The sequence below is a fragment of the Mastomys coucha genome, unplaced genomic scaffold, assembly GCF_008632895.1.
Source record: "Mastomys coucha isolate ucsf_1 unplaced genomic scaffold, UCSF_Mcou_1 pScaffold22, whole genome shotgun sequence".
Taxonomy (NCBI): Eukaryota; Metazoa; Chordata; class Mammalia; order Rodentia; family Muridae; genus Mastomys; species Mastomys coucha.
This window is the reverse complement of record NW_022196905.1, coordinates 206853159-206870970: the sequence shown is the minus strand read 5'-3', so window position 1 is coordinate 206870970 and position 17812 is coordinate 206853159. Positions and strand designations below refer to the sequence as shown.

General features: G+C 38.4%; 1 protein-coding gene across 6 annotated transcripts in view; it reads left to right on the top strand.

The window, feature by feature from the left end:
• Window positions 1–17812, top strand: part of Psd3 (pleckstrin and Sec7 domain containing 3) — a 534828-nt gene that overhangs the window by 348216 nt on the left and 168800 nt on the right. For all 6 annotated transcript variants that reach the window (XM_031339986.1, XM_031339985.1, XM_031339987.1 and 3 more), the window contains one exon: window positions 14478–14567. In XM_031339986.1, coding sequence (XP_031195846.1) covers window positions 14478–14567 — 90 coding nt within the window. The remainder of the gene's footprint in view (window positions 1–14477; window positions 14568–17812) is intronic.

The window sequence follows — 17812 nt, the reverse complement described above, 5'->3', positions numbered from 1 at the left end:
TCCCTCCCTTTCCTTCCCTTCTTCCTTTCTTCCCTCCTTCCTTCCTTCCCTCCCTCCCTTTTCCTTTCTTCCTTCCCTCCCTCCCTTTTCCTTCTTTCCTTCCCTCCCTCCCTTTTCCTTCCTTCCTTCCCTCCATACCTCCCTCCCTTTTCCTTTCTTCCTTCCCTCCCTACCTTTTCCTTCCTTCCTTCCCTCCATACCTCCCTCCCTTTTCCTTTCTTCCCTTCCTTCCTTCCCTCCCTCCCTTTTCCTTTCTTCCTTTTCTTCCCTCCCTTTTCCTTTCTTCCCTTTCTTCCTTCCCTCCCTCCCTCCCTCCCTCCCTTTTCCTTCTTTCCTTCCCTCCCTCCCTTTTCCTTCTTTCCTTCCTTCCATCTCTCCCTCCCTCCTTTCCCTCCATGCCTTGGAGAAGATGATAAGAATGAAAGTGATTGAAAGCTGAATGGAGCTCTACTCTCTGTGCCTCAACTTATTTCCTCCATGACAGCTAAGTTAAAATGAAAATTAAGTCTTTGTGTTTTAACAGAGTTCAATGTATCTTATTTTCTCAAAATTAAAATAAAACCTATAGTGTTCTAATTATATTTTGGTAGAATTTATACTTTGGGCATTTCTGTAACGTAGAGTGTATTTATTTAGACTCTTAAAATCTTCAAAGACCCAAACAGACTTTTTTTTTTTTAAATTTGTTTTTGTTTGTTTTTTCATGTGTTTTACTACGTACTACATTATGGGTTGAATCGAATGAAACTTTAAAGTCATTATTTTATTATTAAAGCCAACTAAATAAACAACTTAGCTTTTATACTCATGAATTAAACTTTATGTTCTGAGAAGATTTAGTGGAAATAGTAGCATTTACATTTTTGTGAGTCCTTTTACTATTTGAACTAATGGAGGAGATAGCTAGATTTTTGTGTTTGCTTTTACTCTTAATCTGTTGCAATATGTTAAAAGTTATATAGCTCCTAGAATTCTTTAGTGAGCACTTGTGAGAAAATGAGTGAAACAGTAAATGCTTTTAGTATTCTGACAAAACAGGTCAGAGCTTATTAAAACCTGGAACAAGGACCCCAGCACTCAAAACTCATATAGTACATGATGTCTTTTTACCACATTCAGTGGCAATATATCACAGGAGAGGGGCAGAAAATTCTACCAAGATTGCACCTATCCTCAATGTTGGATTTTCCTTTTATTTTTTTTAATAGCTTTTGAGACAGGGTTTCTCTGTGTAATACTGGCTATACTGGAATTTATTCTACAGACCAGACTGCTACCTACCAGAGGCTGGGATTTAAGAGGTGTGTGCAGCCACCTCCTGGGTGGATTATCAACCTCTTAAATCTGTGATTGTAGTTTCTGAAAGAAGACATACTTCATATTTTGCAGACTCCTGCTTTTAAAAAAATCTGTTTATTTTTACGATTGTAATTTAATTATGTTCATCCCTTCACTTTCCTTCCTTCAGATCCTCCTACATACTTTCCCCCACTCTCCTTCAAATCCATGGCCTCTTTTTAAATTATTTGTTTCTGTCTGGATATAAGTATTTATATGTCCTATTGAATCAATATGTTACTTGTATACTAGTGATCTGATGGGGGAAATAGGACTGGCGAGCTCCCTAGAGAAGGGCAGGGAGGTAGATACAGAAGAAGACTAGAACAGTATGGGATGCAAGGGATCCCATAGGAGAAATGGTGAGGGGGACCTCCTAGGGAAGGGAGAGGGAGGTAAACACAGGGGAGGAGGAAGCGGATAGATAGCAATATCGATAGCTGAAAAGGCACAGGCATCACTATTTGTTTAGAAAACAGTAAGGAACATAATTACGTGTATAACTATGTCTACACAGTTTTAATAGAACTCTCTGAAGAGCTAAAGACCACCTAAGGAAAACCCCAGTACTAGACATGAGAAGCCCTCTTTTGAATTGTTGGCCAGGGCTGTCTAAGAGTGCTTTGAGATTGCAAAGGCTTCTTCTGCTCTGCCCTCCGATGGATGGTGCATCTAAAAAGATGAACACCTGAGGGCAGCATAACACAATTCCACTTCCACGAGAGGCAAACAAACAGGAGCAAAAGCAGAGCTTTGTAGCAGGGCTTCTTCACTGAAGTAATTACCAAGTCAGTAGTAGACGCTTCCTCATTTGTTGTAACATGTTGGCGGAGGTGGAATTGAGTGGGAGGGTAAGCCGGCTGTGTTCTAATAGCTCAAGATTTATGAGGCTGGGTTGTACCCGTAGACAATGAGAGCTGTTAGTTTCTCCAAAAGCACACTTGCCACAAAACTCCAGCTCTTAACCCTACTGCCCTAATTTCATGGTCATTCTATTCAATTCTTCATTCTCTAACTTAGAATCTATTCTGCGATCCACTTTCGTGGAGGATAATTTATTGAGAGTTCTAGCTCTACTGGTCCCTCTAGGTCAGAGACTACTAGATTATAGTTGAAACTTGATAGAAGGCTCCATAGTTTTTGTCAGGAGTAGTATGTATTTTGGCTAAGTTTTTGTTTTGTTTCATTTGTTTGTTTGTTTAGTTAGAGCTTGGGTTTGCATTGTGAACAAAAGTCTCTGTTTCCCATATTTTCATGCGTTATAGCACAAGTTTGTAGCTCCTTTCCTAGTGGAGCGGAGGAAAATCTATAAAATAAGGGAAAACCTGAAATTGCAATTAAATCCTTTAGGATTTTCATCTATTTCAATGCTAACTCATATAAGGCCACAGGTGAGCAAAATAGTGATCACAGACAAAAATTCATCTCTCTCTCTCTCTCTCTCTCTCTCTCTCTCTCTCTCTCTGTGTGTGTGTGTGTGTGTGTGTGTGTGTATAAAGTTTTGTTGGGACACATTCACACCTACTTTTAAAATCTTTATGTAGTGATGACAATGTTGAGCAGTTGTTATTGAGAACATATGGTCTGCAAAGCCTGAAATATTAGCTGCCTGATTCTTTAGAGAAATTTATAGAATTTGTATGTTTAAGATTTCTTTAAAGGCTGGAGCAAAATCTCTGTGTTTAAAAACACTTGTTCTTATAGAAAACCTGAGGTCAACGTCCCAGCACCTATGTTGAAGCTCACAACCATTTTTAACTTTAGGACAAGAAGATCTAGTCTCTGTTTCTGTCTCTCTCCCCACCTACCCACACAAATAAATAAATAGGTAGACAGACAGGCAGACAGATACATAGGTATGTAAACTTTTTAAAAAAGTCTCATTTATAACTATCTACAGTTTGGGTGTCCCCTCCTTCAACATAATTAGGTGAGATTTAGAATGTTCTTTTAATTTACAGTTTGAACTAGGACTGGCCTTCGACATTTAAATTCATTTAATTGGAAAATAAATTATCCAAAGAATTTTACTTAAAAAAATGAGTACATCTTTAAAAGATACCTAGAGTAAAGGCTTTTTTATTAAAAGAAATCTATTTTAGGTGCTAGAGCAATAGCACCTAAAATAAATAGCCTTTCTTCTGGAAGGCATAAGTTCAGTTCCGAAACCTCACAGTGGCAGCTCACAACCACGTTTATAACTCCATGTGCTGGCCAGTTTGATGTAAACATGACACAATCTAAAATCTGAAACAAGGGAACTTCTCTCAATTATGAAAATGCCTTAATAAAATCAAGCTGCAAACAAGCCTATAGGATAGTTTCTAAATTAGCGATGGATAGGGAAAGGCTCACCCTGTTGTGGGTAGTGCCATCTCTGGGTCCTGGGTCTATAAGAAAGCAGGTTGGTACTGAGACATGAGGAGCAAACCAGAAAGCAGCACCAACTTCCCTCAATGATGAACAATGAAAAACCAACCAACTGCCAAACAAAAGAATCCAGATAACCAAACAAAGCCCAACCATCCAACCAAAACACACAAAAATAACAAGAACAAAACAATTTCCTCTCCAGCTTGCTTTTTGTCATGGTGTTTAATTCCAGCAATAGAAACCCTAACTAAGACACTCCAGCCCCAGGGAATCCAGTGCCTTCTTCTGATCTCCATTGATTGCACCAATGACATAAAATCATAGACACACACACACACACACACACACACACACACACACACACACATTTTTAAAAGAAATATATTTTAATGCAGTCATATAATTAATGTAGAATATAATCTTCAATTCAGTGAACCTTTAATAAGTAGGTCTGATTCTTTTCATTCTTAAATATAGTACCTTGACCATTTAAACATTTAAGATTTTAACCTGTATAATATTTGAGGGATTCAAACAAAATTCTTCATGATTGTGGTATTTCCTGTTTGCATACTTTCTAGGTTTGGATTAAAGTCTTCCTTATCTCTTATCTCTAAGAGAGTCATCTACATTGTCCTTGCAGATTTGTGAAGAAATCCATCTCTATGTCTAAATGAGTCAGGAGGCATTTTAAATTTTCATTCTTTACTGACCTCATGAAAAGAGATTCAGGTTATTGGCCAATCCTTCTTCAAAGTGTTATATGAACTTGGTGAGAGCGTGACTAGAATATCATAGTTTGGGGGCATCTTCTTTATACTTAACAACTGTTAAGATACAAAGTCAGTAACTAGAGGTAGCTTTACCGAGCGGACAGTATTTGCTTGAGTGATATTTTAAACTTCATGTGACTTTATCTTAAATTTTTTCTTGCTGAAAGATGCTTCATATTTACTCCCTGTTTAAATACTATGAAAGCTTATAGAAAGGAAATGCTAGTAAGAATTAAAATGGACTGATGTAAGCTCTCACCTTTCTTAGAAGAATTACCAATAAGCCAGAGAAAGACAGCAAAGGTCTGTGATAACAAATTTCAATTCCTCGGGTACCCAAAGGGTAGCTGGGCATCTTTGATACAAAGAAAGCCATATGTCTTACTTAGCTCTTTTCTCTGTTGGTAAGCAAAATTGATACGCAGTGTGCAGTATGCTTCTGTACTGCCTAATTGAAGGCATACCCAACCCTTTACACAGGTGGGGAATTGAGTATAGTCCTCTACTTCCTGAATGTGCTACCATCTTGATGTCTCTAGTCCCTTACAGAAATAATAGCATTTATATTTTCTACACATATCTTCCCTTATCATTCCCTTAAGATTCAAATATTCTCTTGATTGTAATATGAACCTTATTAGTATTATAAATACTTTTTCTGTTGAAGCTTAGTTGATTCTGATGTTGAAGAACTTGGAGGTATGTGTGGGTCATTCCCAATTGCAGTTTCAGAGTCCATAGGCATGTTCAATGGGTATCTGTATTGGCACTGTGAAAATGGTATAGTCAGCACTGAAATTATACCAAAGGTGCTACTAAATAAATAAGCAAAGTAAAATTGATTTAGAATGAAGTATGATTAATTTCAGACCACAGACTGCTAAGTCTTCACTATTGCTTTAAAGTGTTACAACGCATGCCAGTGGTTCCTGAAGTGATGGCTATTCCATTTAGTAGAAATTCTACTAATAGAATTTCTATTAGTAGAAATTCTGTGTACTGAGAAAAGATTCTTGATAGAATAATTTCTGTTTTTTTTTCGAGACAGGGTATCTCCTGTGACACATGATAGCTAGGAACTACCTCTATGTCTGAGGATGGCCTTGAACTCCTGATCTTCCTGTTTGCACCTGCTGCATGCTGGGATCACAAACTTAGGTTACCACATTTATCCAATAGTTTTTAAAGATTTCATTCACGAGTCTCCTTAAAGAATGCCGAAAGTACTACTGTTGGCGACCAGCGTCAACGTTAAAGAAAGGGTTACCTGGGATATGGAGTTAGAAGGAAAGGCAACAGTAGGAGAGAGTTTTCTGGAATAAGGAGTTGGGAGAAAATAGGGTGGCCAAAATTATACCTGTCTACGTGAAAGGTTTTTATAAAAATTAGACGGGAGTCGTGATCACTCAGCCATCTTGACCTTTAATGGTCTCTTTGTTACAAGCCAACAGGTAGAATAGGTGAGGCAAAACCCCTCCCACAAGTTTGTCAGCATGCCGGCCCAATCAGCGGCTTCTTTTGGTCTCTGTAGAGGTAGAACTTCCGATGTAACTGGAACCAGGAGCGAGGCATGGCAAATAGCAGGAGGTGGGCAGAGAGGAGTGGTTACGAGAGGCAGCCCTCAAGCCTGGAGGGTTACATACTACAACATCTCCAGGTTGCAAAGCAAGGACCTGGGGAAACCTGCTCTATTATAACACTGGTAACATTGATAGAGATAGTCACCATTTTCAGGATTCTGGAAATTAAACCCAGGCTTGTAGCAGTCTACAGTATATTAAAGTGAAAACAAATGAAAGCATCTAATGTCAAAACAGACATTGCATTGTTCTTTTAGTTACCATGTAACTATGGATACCATGTAACTAGTTATCCTTCTCTTCAGCTCTGTGAGAAGCAAACTTCAAAACCAGCTGCCTTACAAATCACAGTAGCTGTGAGCAGAAGACGAAGGTCTGCTGGTGCAGGAACGTAGAGTGATCCCAGCCTTCATTTCTAGAGGGTTGTCAATGATTTGTCTAGCTGTTCACTCCTGGGATTTGTCCTTCTTTGCCCTGGCTCTTCACTTACTGGGTGGCAGCTGTTGAATATTGTTGTTGCTTCAGAGGGTGACAAGTTGTGACAAATAAGATATCAAAATATGTAGAAGGGAAACTTGGGAATATGATACGTAAATGGAGTTCTGGTAAATTCTTGAATGTTTCTGGTCATGTTTTGGCTTAGAAGAACTTAACATGCCCAAGAAAGACAGAGCTGAGAATATCTAAGCTTACAACTTCTGCCTGAATTTAAGATGCTCCATAGCTAGGAAGTTCACTGGAAGCCAGGGAGTAAACTCCCTGCTGGAGCGTTAAAACCATGTCTCAGCCCCTTGCCATGAGAGGGAGCCTACCTGTTAATGATAATCTGACCCATAGCCAAATATTAGGAGCGTAGGAAAGCCTGAAGAAGGGGGGATGAAGGATTCTAGGAGCCAGAGGGAGAAAAGGACACCACAAGAAAACCTACAGAATTAACTAACCTGGGCCCATCAGGTCTCACAGAGATTGAACCACCAACCAGAGAACATGCATGGCTCTGACTTAGGCCCTCTGTACATATATAACAGTTGCATGGTAGGTTAGTCTTCATGTGGGACTCCTAACAGCAGGAGCAGGGGCTCTCTCTAATCCTGTTGCCTGCTTCTGGGTCCCTTTCCTTCTGCTGGACTGTCATCTAGCTTCAGTAGGAAAAGATGCCTAATCTTCCTACAGCCTGACACGCCAAAGCTGCTTGATCTCCATGGGAGGCTTCCCCTTTCCTGAAGAGAAAAAGAGGAGGAGTGGGTTAGTGGTGAGGGAAGGTGTGGGGGAGGACTGGGAGAAGAGGGAGGGAAAGCTTTGGTAGAGATGCAAAGTAAGTAAGTAAATAAGTAAATAAATAAATAAATAAATTACTTCTTAAAAAACAAATCATGTCTCCACATGGCTTAGAGCCATTGGCAAACTCTTTGTTCCTGTGATTTCTGAGTCTGTTCCTTTAGCTCAGTGGCCAGCTAATAAATTGAGTGAGATTTCCTTAAATAATCAGAAAATTGATCAGAGAAAGTTACTAAACAAATTAATGATAGTAACTACAAGGGGCAATAGAAGGGGGACCCAAAAGATTGTTAAACTATTTTAAATCTTTAAACTTTCCTCTTTAATATAGGACATAGAAAAAGAGTGTGTCCCATACACAATCAGACAGTTTTCTTTAAGTTTCCCTCCCCTTCCCAAGTAGTAGAGATTAAAGCATCTACTCTCAGCAGTGTAGACTTCAAGATGGAGTTCTTTTCCTACATAAAAAGTAAGGCATGTTTTATAACAAAGAATCCAGTAAGGTGTAACATTGAGAATCAATATAGGCACCTGGGGTGTTGTAATAAAACAGTATTTTATTCCCCCCCCCACCACTGTGATACATAGAATAGAACTTTTTGTAGGCATAATATTAGAAAAAAAAACAGGAAAATGTTTTGTTTTTGGATCTTCAATCTCAAGCTGCTGATAGAGACCTCCTAAAACTTGCTGTTTTCTGAGTAAGAGGAGATTCTGAGATAGAGCTCTTAATCCCTTGGGGTTTTCTGGGTGATAATGACTTTTATTCAGAAATAACCCACAGTGGCTTACTGGGTAGCCAGAATGGGGATGGGGGTGTTTCAAGAGAACATGCCTTTGAATAAGAGGTTGGGGTTTTTATCTTCCTACCATACCCTATGTACCTACCTACTTGTAGGAGAGACTAGGGCTCAGAGTGGAGTTGCCGCTAACGGTAGTGATTTAATCAGCCATGACTGTAATAAAGCTGCCTTAGAAGGCCACAAGAGACATTCCTTCCCTGTCACTTTTGGGAGTCTGTCCTCTCTTTTCCTGAATGAATCTACTTAGGCTCTGCTTTACACTCACGGGGGTGGGGGGGGTGGGGGAAGGGAGGGGAGAGAGAGAAGGGAGGGAAAGACTGGTGAAGACAGACATGTGCCGAATATGTGAATGTCTAAGCCCCACAAAGAACAGAGGCCTCCATTCTAGGTCGCTTTTCAGACCGCCCTATGTGTTTCTTCCCAGAGTGTGTCTGTATCTGTGTGCCATCCTGTAAAACAAGGGGCAAATGCAAAAACACAGGGCAGAAAACAAATCGATAAATACAAAAAGATTGAAACTATACAGAATATACTCTCTAAAAAATGGGATGAAATAATAAAGGACTGAAGGAAATTAGTGGATGTTAAGCAGTCTACTCCTAAATAAACAAGGGTCAAAGAAGATATTCACAAAGGAAATAGAGAATGTTTTAAATGAATATCTTTTTAAAAAACCATATTAAAACCTCTTTTAGCTGTAGCAGTGCTATATGGCAAATTTGTTGTCCATGCCATTCAGCAAGGAAGAATGAGTCCAGACTCATAGGGCAAGGCTCACTCTTCTGTAGCATCAGTGATGCCTTTCTTTTTTGAAAAACTAATGATCTATTCTTATTTAATGTACATTGGCATTTTGTCTGTTTTAAGGGTGTGAAATCTCATGGAATTGAAGTTAGACAGTTGTAACTGCCATGTAGGAGCTGCGATGTGGATCAAGGTCCTCTGAAAGAATCGTCCGTGTACTTCACTGCTCAGCCAGTTCTGCAGTCCCATATTAATGACATTTTCAAGCCATAAAACCAGAGAAGATTCTTATTACAAAATGCAGTATGAGAGAGAGGAGATCATTATTGATTGACTTTGTAGAACTAGAAGGATATTAAGTAAATGCTGTCAATGGTTGTGCGTCAACAGATTAGGTATTTTAGGTAAAATGAAAAAAAATACACTGAAACTGGAAAAAGTATAAACTCTGAATAGACTGTTAGCACATTAACAAACTAATGAAAGATCTCTCTATAATGAAAACCCAATTTGCATGCTGTAGTTATAAAGTGTATCACAGATGTAGAGAGATGGGATAGGGACAGTTCTCAGATCCTTCTGTGACAGCACTGGTATCAAAACAAAGATATCACAAGAATATTAATATTCTTTATGAATCGTCTATGTTTATGAATAGACCTTAAGAAAAGTCAGAACATCAATCCAGCAACATATCAAAAGATCAGTACACCCTCAGGGATCCCTCAGAGGTACGCTTTGGTTCTAGGCCATAATGAATTGATTAAGAACACAACATGGTTCACCCATCTTTTGGATTTTTTCAACCTTAATAGTTATGCTTATACTATACATGAGTTCATTGAGTTTATGATAGCCATATATTCCCAAAGCAGCATCCCTTCCTTAAATTAACAATAATTGTAGTTGGGTGGTGGTTGTGTTTACCTTTATTCCCAGCATTACACATACAGGGTAGATTTCTGAGTTCCAGGCCAGCCTTGTCTATAGGGTGAGCTCCAGGACAGCCAGGGCTACACAGAGAGCCTGTCTCAGGAAAAAAAAAATAAAACCAAAACAACAACAAAAAACTTAATTGCTAAAACTGTTAACAATCACCTGATCCTTTGAGGAGTTTGCACAGTCTTGCTGGGCCAGGGCTTTGCCTCTTTGTTGATGATTACTGCCAGGGACCAGCCCAGGCTGAGGGCTGGGCTTGGAGCAGATGGAGGCAAGAACCACAAGAGAAGAATCATATGCGGATGCCATTCAGTTTCGTTTTATGAGAGACGGGCCTGAGAGGAAGCACATCTCTGTATGGCTTGACCTACTCTGACAACCTGTATCTCTCACCGGCGTTATTTATACCCAAAGTCATTTCCTCGGAAACTTTATTCATTGATTACACAGCTTTTCTACTTACATTTTCTTCTAAAGTCTTTTTGATTACATAAGATTATTGAGAGAGGAACAAAGGAAGCAAACAGCAGTTTTACGAGAGCTAAAATTCAACATTCTGATAAAATCAACTTTAAGTCGTTATCTTCTCCCTTGAGATTGGTGTCCTAAAGCCTTTCTGTTACAGAAATGTTAGACTGGGCGGCCCTGTTTGGGTTTGACTTTTTTTTTTCAGTTCGGCACAGAATTAATAGATCAAAAGTTACGAGATTGGTGTCCTAAAGCCTTTCTGTTACAGAAATGCTAGACTGGGCGGCCCTGTTTGGGTTTGACTTTTTTTTTTCAGTTCAGCACAGAATTAATAGATCAAAAGTTGCTTCCTACTACCTGTTATATCAAGCTTTTTACAAAAGTTCAATCTTTCTGACCTTTATTTAATTCTTCCTATCCTTCCTCTATTTTTTTATATTTGCCGTAATACCACCATTCTTTTTCTTTGATTCTTGAAGTATTGTGCAGCCCCTTGCTTGAGCAAAGGCTGTTTATTCTTTTTGTTTGTTTGTTTTATAATATCAGTAAAGTTCTGGTTTGACAAGTCTGTTCAGGAAGGTAGGCAGTTCCTTTAGCCAAAATGTTTTCCTCTGTGTGTCTGTCATGAACATTGAAACAATGAAACATGTCATTGTTTCAACATGATTGCTATCTTTATTACCATTCTGTAAAGAATAGAAGAACATCAGGATTCCTAAACCTGCTTCCTTTTGCCATCAGGAAGGCACCAAGGCATGCCATAATTGTATCAAAACCTCTTCCTATTCATCCTAGTCCCTTATTCCTGAGGCTGAACATAAAAACCTAGTGATTTAATTACAGTTTGTCAGCTTGTAGAATTTCCATAAGTTTTTCATCTTTCATGATTTTTTTCAAGTCCTCTATCATATCTACTAATAAAACTCATCAATAACCTAAATGTTTATTTAAGTAATAAGGTCTTGAGAAATTCTCAATTTTCTACATAATTGGTTTTTTTCCGGAAAACTTGCATTAATTTTGTTCTTGTTGGCACCAGCTTTTTGTTATCCCAGGTCTAGCATTGGAAGAGAGCCCTTTAACAGTGAGAAATATAAGCGTAAGCAAAAGGCGTGTAGCAAATTTCCATCAAGGGCACAGACGGGTCAGTCCAGGTTGTCCAAGCACTTTGTCAAAGAGCAGCTTCAGGGTGCTTGACACCACCAGATTACCTACTAATCAGTCCAATGCTTGTTGAAATTTGGGTGGTTCTGGCATTTTCTTGCAGTAAGATGACAATGATGTTTGACCTGTAGGTTGACTCACAAGAGGTTTTTCTACAATGTGCAGGGGTCCAGGATAGTCTTTTCTTTGTATCAGTGTCAATTTTTTTAACTCCTGTGTGTCAGCTTTAACAACTTGACACAGCCTAGAGTCATGTGAGAGGAAAACCTCAATTGAGGAATTTGCCTAGAAAGTTGGCTTGTGTCCATGTCTGTGTGGGATTGTCTTGACTCAGGAAGGCCATCCCACCGTGGGGCAGTACCATGAGAAAGCTAGTGAAGGGGTAAGCCTGGAAGTAGTATTCCTCCACAGCACTGACTTCCCTCAATAGTTGACATTTAACTGGAAGAATAAGCAAGAGTAAACCCTTTCTTTCCATAACTTGCTTCCTGTCAGAGTGGTTTGTCATAACAGCAGGACGAATCTGGAGTACCCTGCCATTGACTCTCTGCAATATAGTAGTCTAGATCTTTGGTTTTTGCACAGTGTCTTCGTGTTTCCATTGTGTGAAGAGACACCGTGACCATGGCCATGCTTATAAAGGAAAACATTAATTGGGGCTGGCTTACAATTTTAGAGTTTCAGTCTAGTATTATCATGGTGGGGAAGAATGGCAGTGTTCAGGCAGACACGATACTGGAAAAGCAGAGTTTTACATCTTGATATGATGGAAGCTAGGAGGAATCTGTCTTCCTCAGGCAGCGAGGAGGAAACTGTCTTCCACACCAGGTGGAGCTTGAGCATAGGATTTCAAAGCTTGCCCACACAGTGACACACTTCCTCCAACAAGGCCATCCCTCCTAATAGTGCCTCTTCCCATGGGCGAAGCATATTAAAACTACCACACATGGTTTTATCCTGATTATAACAAATCAGTACTGTCTTCTAGACTCTATTTCTAATTCTACTTCTTTTGTTATTCCTAGTACTTCATTGATATCTTAAACCCCTCACAGTCTTCCATGTAAGCTGAAACTAACTTCCTCCAAGCTCACGTTAACTTTTGAGATTTTATTAAAAAATCTCATTATCAGCTGACTTAGTGGTGATTTCCGGATTTTACTTCATTTATTTCTCCTTGAACTTATAGCTCCAGTCTGCTTTTCTGTAAAGTTTACTCATGGGTTCTGCTTAGAAGAATTCTTTTTCTCAATCATTATTCTTATTTGCAATAAAGACTATAACATGAAATGAAAAGAAAGTTTTTACATGTTCCATATTTTACAGTGGTTTATACTTAGTAATAATCATTAACAGTTTATTAGAGGTCAAATAATGTTCAAGTTCAAAAAAAGAATATGAAATTTTCAGTTATGGGAATTTTTGTCACAATTTTGTGTGGCTAGTGATGAAATTGAGTCTTGAAGTATTTTTGTTAAAAACATTTTAAATGACGTAGTTGCTTTGTGATTATTCATTTTTTTTTCTTATGTTCTTGGAACATAAGAGGACCATGCTAAATCATGTTGAAATGATTTATCATACCTTAAGGTATCTTGGTTGACTAAAGAAAGGATTATGAAAATAGAGTTTTTGTCATTTTTATTACACCAGTGCAAAGCATATTTTAATATTAAATTTCCCTTCTGTGCTTTAAATAAAATAAATCATCATATCTTCAGTAATTCAGGCATTATTCATTGGAAATAACCTGAATAAGTTTGATTGGCAAGGCTTGCTCTTAGTGTCAATCTCTACATCCAGTCTTTCATAAGAACTCTGTGCCTACTTGCTGATGGAAGAGGTAAGAGTTTTGATACAACAATTTTAGCACTTTTACTGTAAATATTTAGATAGCCTGGGTGGGATGAGTCTGAGAGAGTAGAACACAGGGAAGGTGCAGTCAGTGACTGAGGAAAAGCAGTGTGTTCTGGAAGCTGGGCTTCTGAATACGCACTGGTGTAAAACCTCCAGTGAAGGACTTGCACTCTCTATCTTTGGGAGCGTGTGGCTTGAGTAATTAAGCTGCTAGTCTTCAAATCACACCTGTTATTTATGAACCAATAAAATAGCTTTGGAAATCATACCGTTACTCATAAAACTGTTGTGTGTAGACACGGGTAACTGTACCCTTGTTCATTTACATTGCACATTGCCAGAGATGGCTACACCCCTGTGCCCAGCGCTCTATGGTCCGTGTCCCTCCCCTGCATGGGAGAGAGCTCTTTTGGACCTTCTGCATCTTTCCAAGATTTCTCAAGTGAGCAGCTTTGAGAGATAAAGTAACTTTGGAGCTGTACTGAGGTTTGCTTTATTACATTGGGACATGGAGGCGATGCCTCTCTTCAGATGGAAGGGGCAGATATTCTTTTGTGCATTATCAAAAGTCTCCTTTCCTGAGGCTTAGAGGCTCATTATAAAAGCACCCCATAGGTGTCATTTGATACTACTGTAGTTCAGGAAGCTGATTCAAATACTGTTAACATTCTGGCTCTTCCTGTTATTGTAAGCATGAATTCCTGTTTGTCTTGCTCTAGAGTTATTTTCTCTGCTGGTACCTAAGACAACCTCTTAGCTTCAAGTTGAATAAATCTGAGCTCCTTCACTTGTCAGACTGTGAGGAAATAAAAACAAGTATAATTCAGCTCAGGAGTGGCATTTTAATCCATGTTTTAAGTTTAAGCTGTATTATATATCACCTGTATAAAGGCAGGATTGTTTTGCAGATTTTTTTTTTGTCTAGGTTAAAGTAAAGGTTTGATGTAACTTTGCAATTTATACAGTATGACAATTAAAAAAATAAACCATCTATCTTATTTTCTTATGCTAAACTTGTATTGCGTGACACATACATGCACATACATGCATGGACATGCATGCATGTTAAAAACCAAATCAGTTACTAACTCTGTTTAGCTGGATTTTAAAGAATTCATCTTAATTCCATTATATATGATGATATTTTTTCTGTTTTCCAGAATATTGGAAAGAAGATGACCTGCCAGGAGTTCATTACAAATCTCCAAGGAGTAAATGAAGGTGGGGATTTCTCGAAGGATCTTCTGAAAGTAAGCATAGGCGTATTGGCTTTCAGACTCCTTGTGTTCATATTTACTGCTAAATTGAAGCTAAAGGATGCTTAAGTTTGTAAGCATTTTGCTTTGGTTTTTTTATTGGTGACATTTCTAATGAGCCTTGGTTTGGGTGCTTCAGAAAACAAAGGTTTTTAAGGTAATAATTTCTGACAGTCTGTATCACAAGAAGTAATTCAGAGAAAATAAAGCGATATGGGCTAGGTGGTAATACTACTAGTCAGTGAGTAGTTTTGTGCCATAGGGGACAGTCACTTTTGTAGACTTCTGGAGGCATGCATGATCCTATTCATCCTCATCTGCCTCTGGGAACAGATTAAATTCCAGGTGATTGCGAAGTGAGGGAATTGCGGTTGTCTGTATTATTGGTAGCATTCATCATGTTTTCATCAGACTATTTTCCAGGAGGCAAAATCAACTTTGCCATTCATAGATTTTTTTACAGCATTTTCAGTCAGATGGATTTGATCAAATATAAATAATAATGATTGTGGAATATTAGTATTTTAGAAGTGGGGTGCAAGAAATGTATATTGAGAATATGTTTTTTACAGATCTCTCTTCACTCCTAGTGTTTCCTTTAAAACGTAGTACACGTAGCTTTCTTTTGTAATCCATCACTCTGGAAGATTACCTAAGAATGTAGCATTTGTGAATATGCCGTGAGATGGAAGTGTGCTCGTGGAAAGAGGTGCCTGTCATTGTATTTTATGTAACTTTTAGTCGATTTTATGGTGCATGCTAAGCGAGGGCTGCACTGTCAATCCACATCATCAGTAGCGTGTAGAGGTCTGCCACAGTTTGGAAAACTAAAGAAGGTATTACATTTAGTACTGTCGGACTCTGGAACACAATGGACTTAATGCAACCAATTTTAAAAATTACATGCTGAAAAATACAAGAACAGTAGTTTTGATTTACTATGTAACAAGATTTTAAAAATTAAAATCTAATTACATTTTCCCCTTCTCTCCAGTCTCCTCCAAGTACTTCCACCCCTTGAAGTCCCTTGAAATCAGTGCCTCTTTTTAAAAAATTGTTATTGCTGTATGAATGCAACTTGCTCAGTTCATGTAGTGTTACTTGCGTATATGTGATCCAGATGATTGTGGGGGTACCCACTTGTTATTTGCGAAACCAAATAATTGGGCTAGTGGCTGGCATTAGTAGTGGCATCCAGTGTGGAGATTGTCACGTGACATGTGGATTGCCTTAGAGTAGCCCTTTGGCATTGACCCAGCATGATACCTTCTTTGTTTTAGTATTGATAAGAATGATTTTTACTATCAGTTTTAGTTTAGGAAAGGCTTTCTTGAAAGCAGTGTGGCTTTATTTCATTATTGAGCATTCAACTTTCTCCCCAGCTTCTCTTCCTCCTTTCTTTCCTCCTCCCCTCTCTTTCACCTTTTTAAAATGCTTGGATATTCTGCTTTCTTCTTCCTTTTATTTTGAACTGTCCTTTTTGAAAAGCTGGGGAGGAAACTCCAATTTCATATATGCTATACAAATAAACACAAAAATGCCTGTTATTATCTCACTGGTGTCTGAGTAATTCTGTTTTCAATCTGTGAAAATATCGACATTCATGACATTCTGAGATTTCGAAAATGTGATGAGAGTGAACATAGGACTTTGAGGTATACTTTTTATGAAAGTACAACTTACTATATTAATGATCAGAAATGTTTTAACTGATGTTAAATGTTTAATGTTTATTGAACTGGGTATTTTGTTGTTTCACGTTGGCCTTACTTGTTTATAAATCTCTTTGTTTCAGAAGTTACATTTAGATTATTCTTGTTTAAATTTCTTTGGACCAGAGTAACATTTGTACCTGGGCAACATTTTTTTAAAAGGTCCAGTGTGTGTTCACCAGGTGGTGAAGGACTTGGAAAGGATTCTGAAAGCAAACGTGGACCTGTCCTTAGCGATCACCAACGGCTGAGGAGCAAGCCTGGCCTTCTTCATATGAACAGTTCTCTGATATTAAAATGAAAGTATATAGTCTTGTTTTCTACCCAAACAGACAAGGTTAAGAGAGATCTTATATGTAATCTCTGTATGTAAGGGAAATAAGTACCTCTGTTAAGTTCGGAAAGTGGATGAAACCTCCCCCTGGTCTTCCTTCCCTGTTGTTGACAGGATAGATGACAATTGGACCCTGTCTACAATGGTCACTTAAGCTCCAGCTGTTTCTCAAATAGCCCAACAAGGAATTTGACTGTTCTGGCAAATAACATTTTTCTATAGGTTATTTTGAATAAAAGTTATAGCATCCACAATCCAAAGTGGAGAAAGTTAGACGCAGCCCGAAGTAGGGGGTTATTTGGCTTTCCCAAAGCAGGGAGTGCTTGAGACGAGCTTTATTACACACCTTGAAACCTTGTTTTTCGTTCAAAATATTGGCTTCATTTTCTACCTCCTACAGTCTAGATGTTTGATTTAGGGTGGTTCATTTGAAATGCATTTGCTTTATTTCCTCAAGGAAAGATAACACTAAATTTAAATTATTGCAGATTTGTTTGAGTAGGTTCTTACTAAATTCATTAATTAAATACATTTTTTATTGCTCTCTCCAAGGACAGAGTTTAGGCAAGATCCCTTTAGAAGAGGCCTCCAAAGATACGTAGGCTTTCTGTATCTATTCCTTTGTTGGCTGGACACTTTACAGATACATACTCTGTTGTAAATGTAATTTCTCATTTGGTATTCTTAAGGAGGTAATACAATTAAAGAATAATGGAAAATTTGAGCAGAAAGTTGCAGCGCTTTAAACAGACTCAGAGGTCAGCAAAGAGAAATGAATCTTAGGCAAGGATTAATGCATTTTATTGGGCAAGAATGAAACATAATTAGAGAATACAAAATTGTGCAATGCAGGTTTATAACCATTAGCTTTTTATTCAGTTATGAATGTAAGTAAGGGTAAACAAAAACAACTCAAAAATAGTGTGACAATTCAGAGATAAAATTTTATAAGTTCAAACTCCACAAAGGATCTGTTTCCGAAGAGTTGACAAAAAGAACTATAGAAGTCCTTCTAGAAAAAGCAAGACCAAAGCTAGCTAGCTTACTTCCAAATCTCCATCTGGGTATCTAATCTGCTGCACTCAGCAGGGGAACAGCCTGAAAACACACAACCTTGGCAGTCACCCTACCTGCCTCTGGTTCCTGTCACCCCACCTGCCTCTGGTTCCTGTCACCTACCTGCCTCTGGTTCC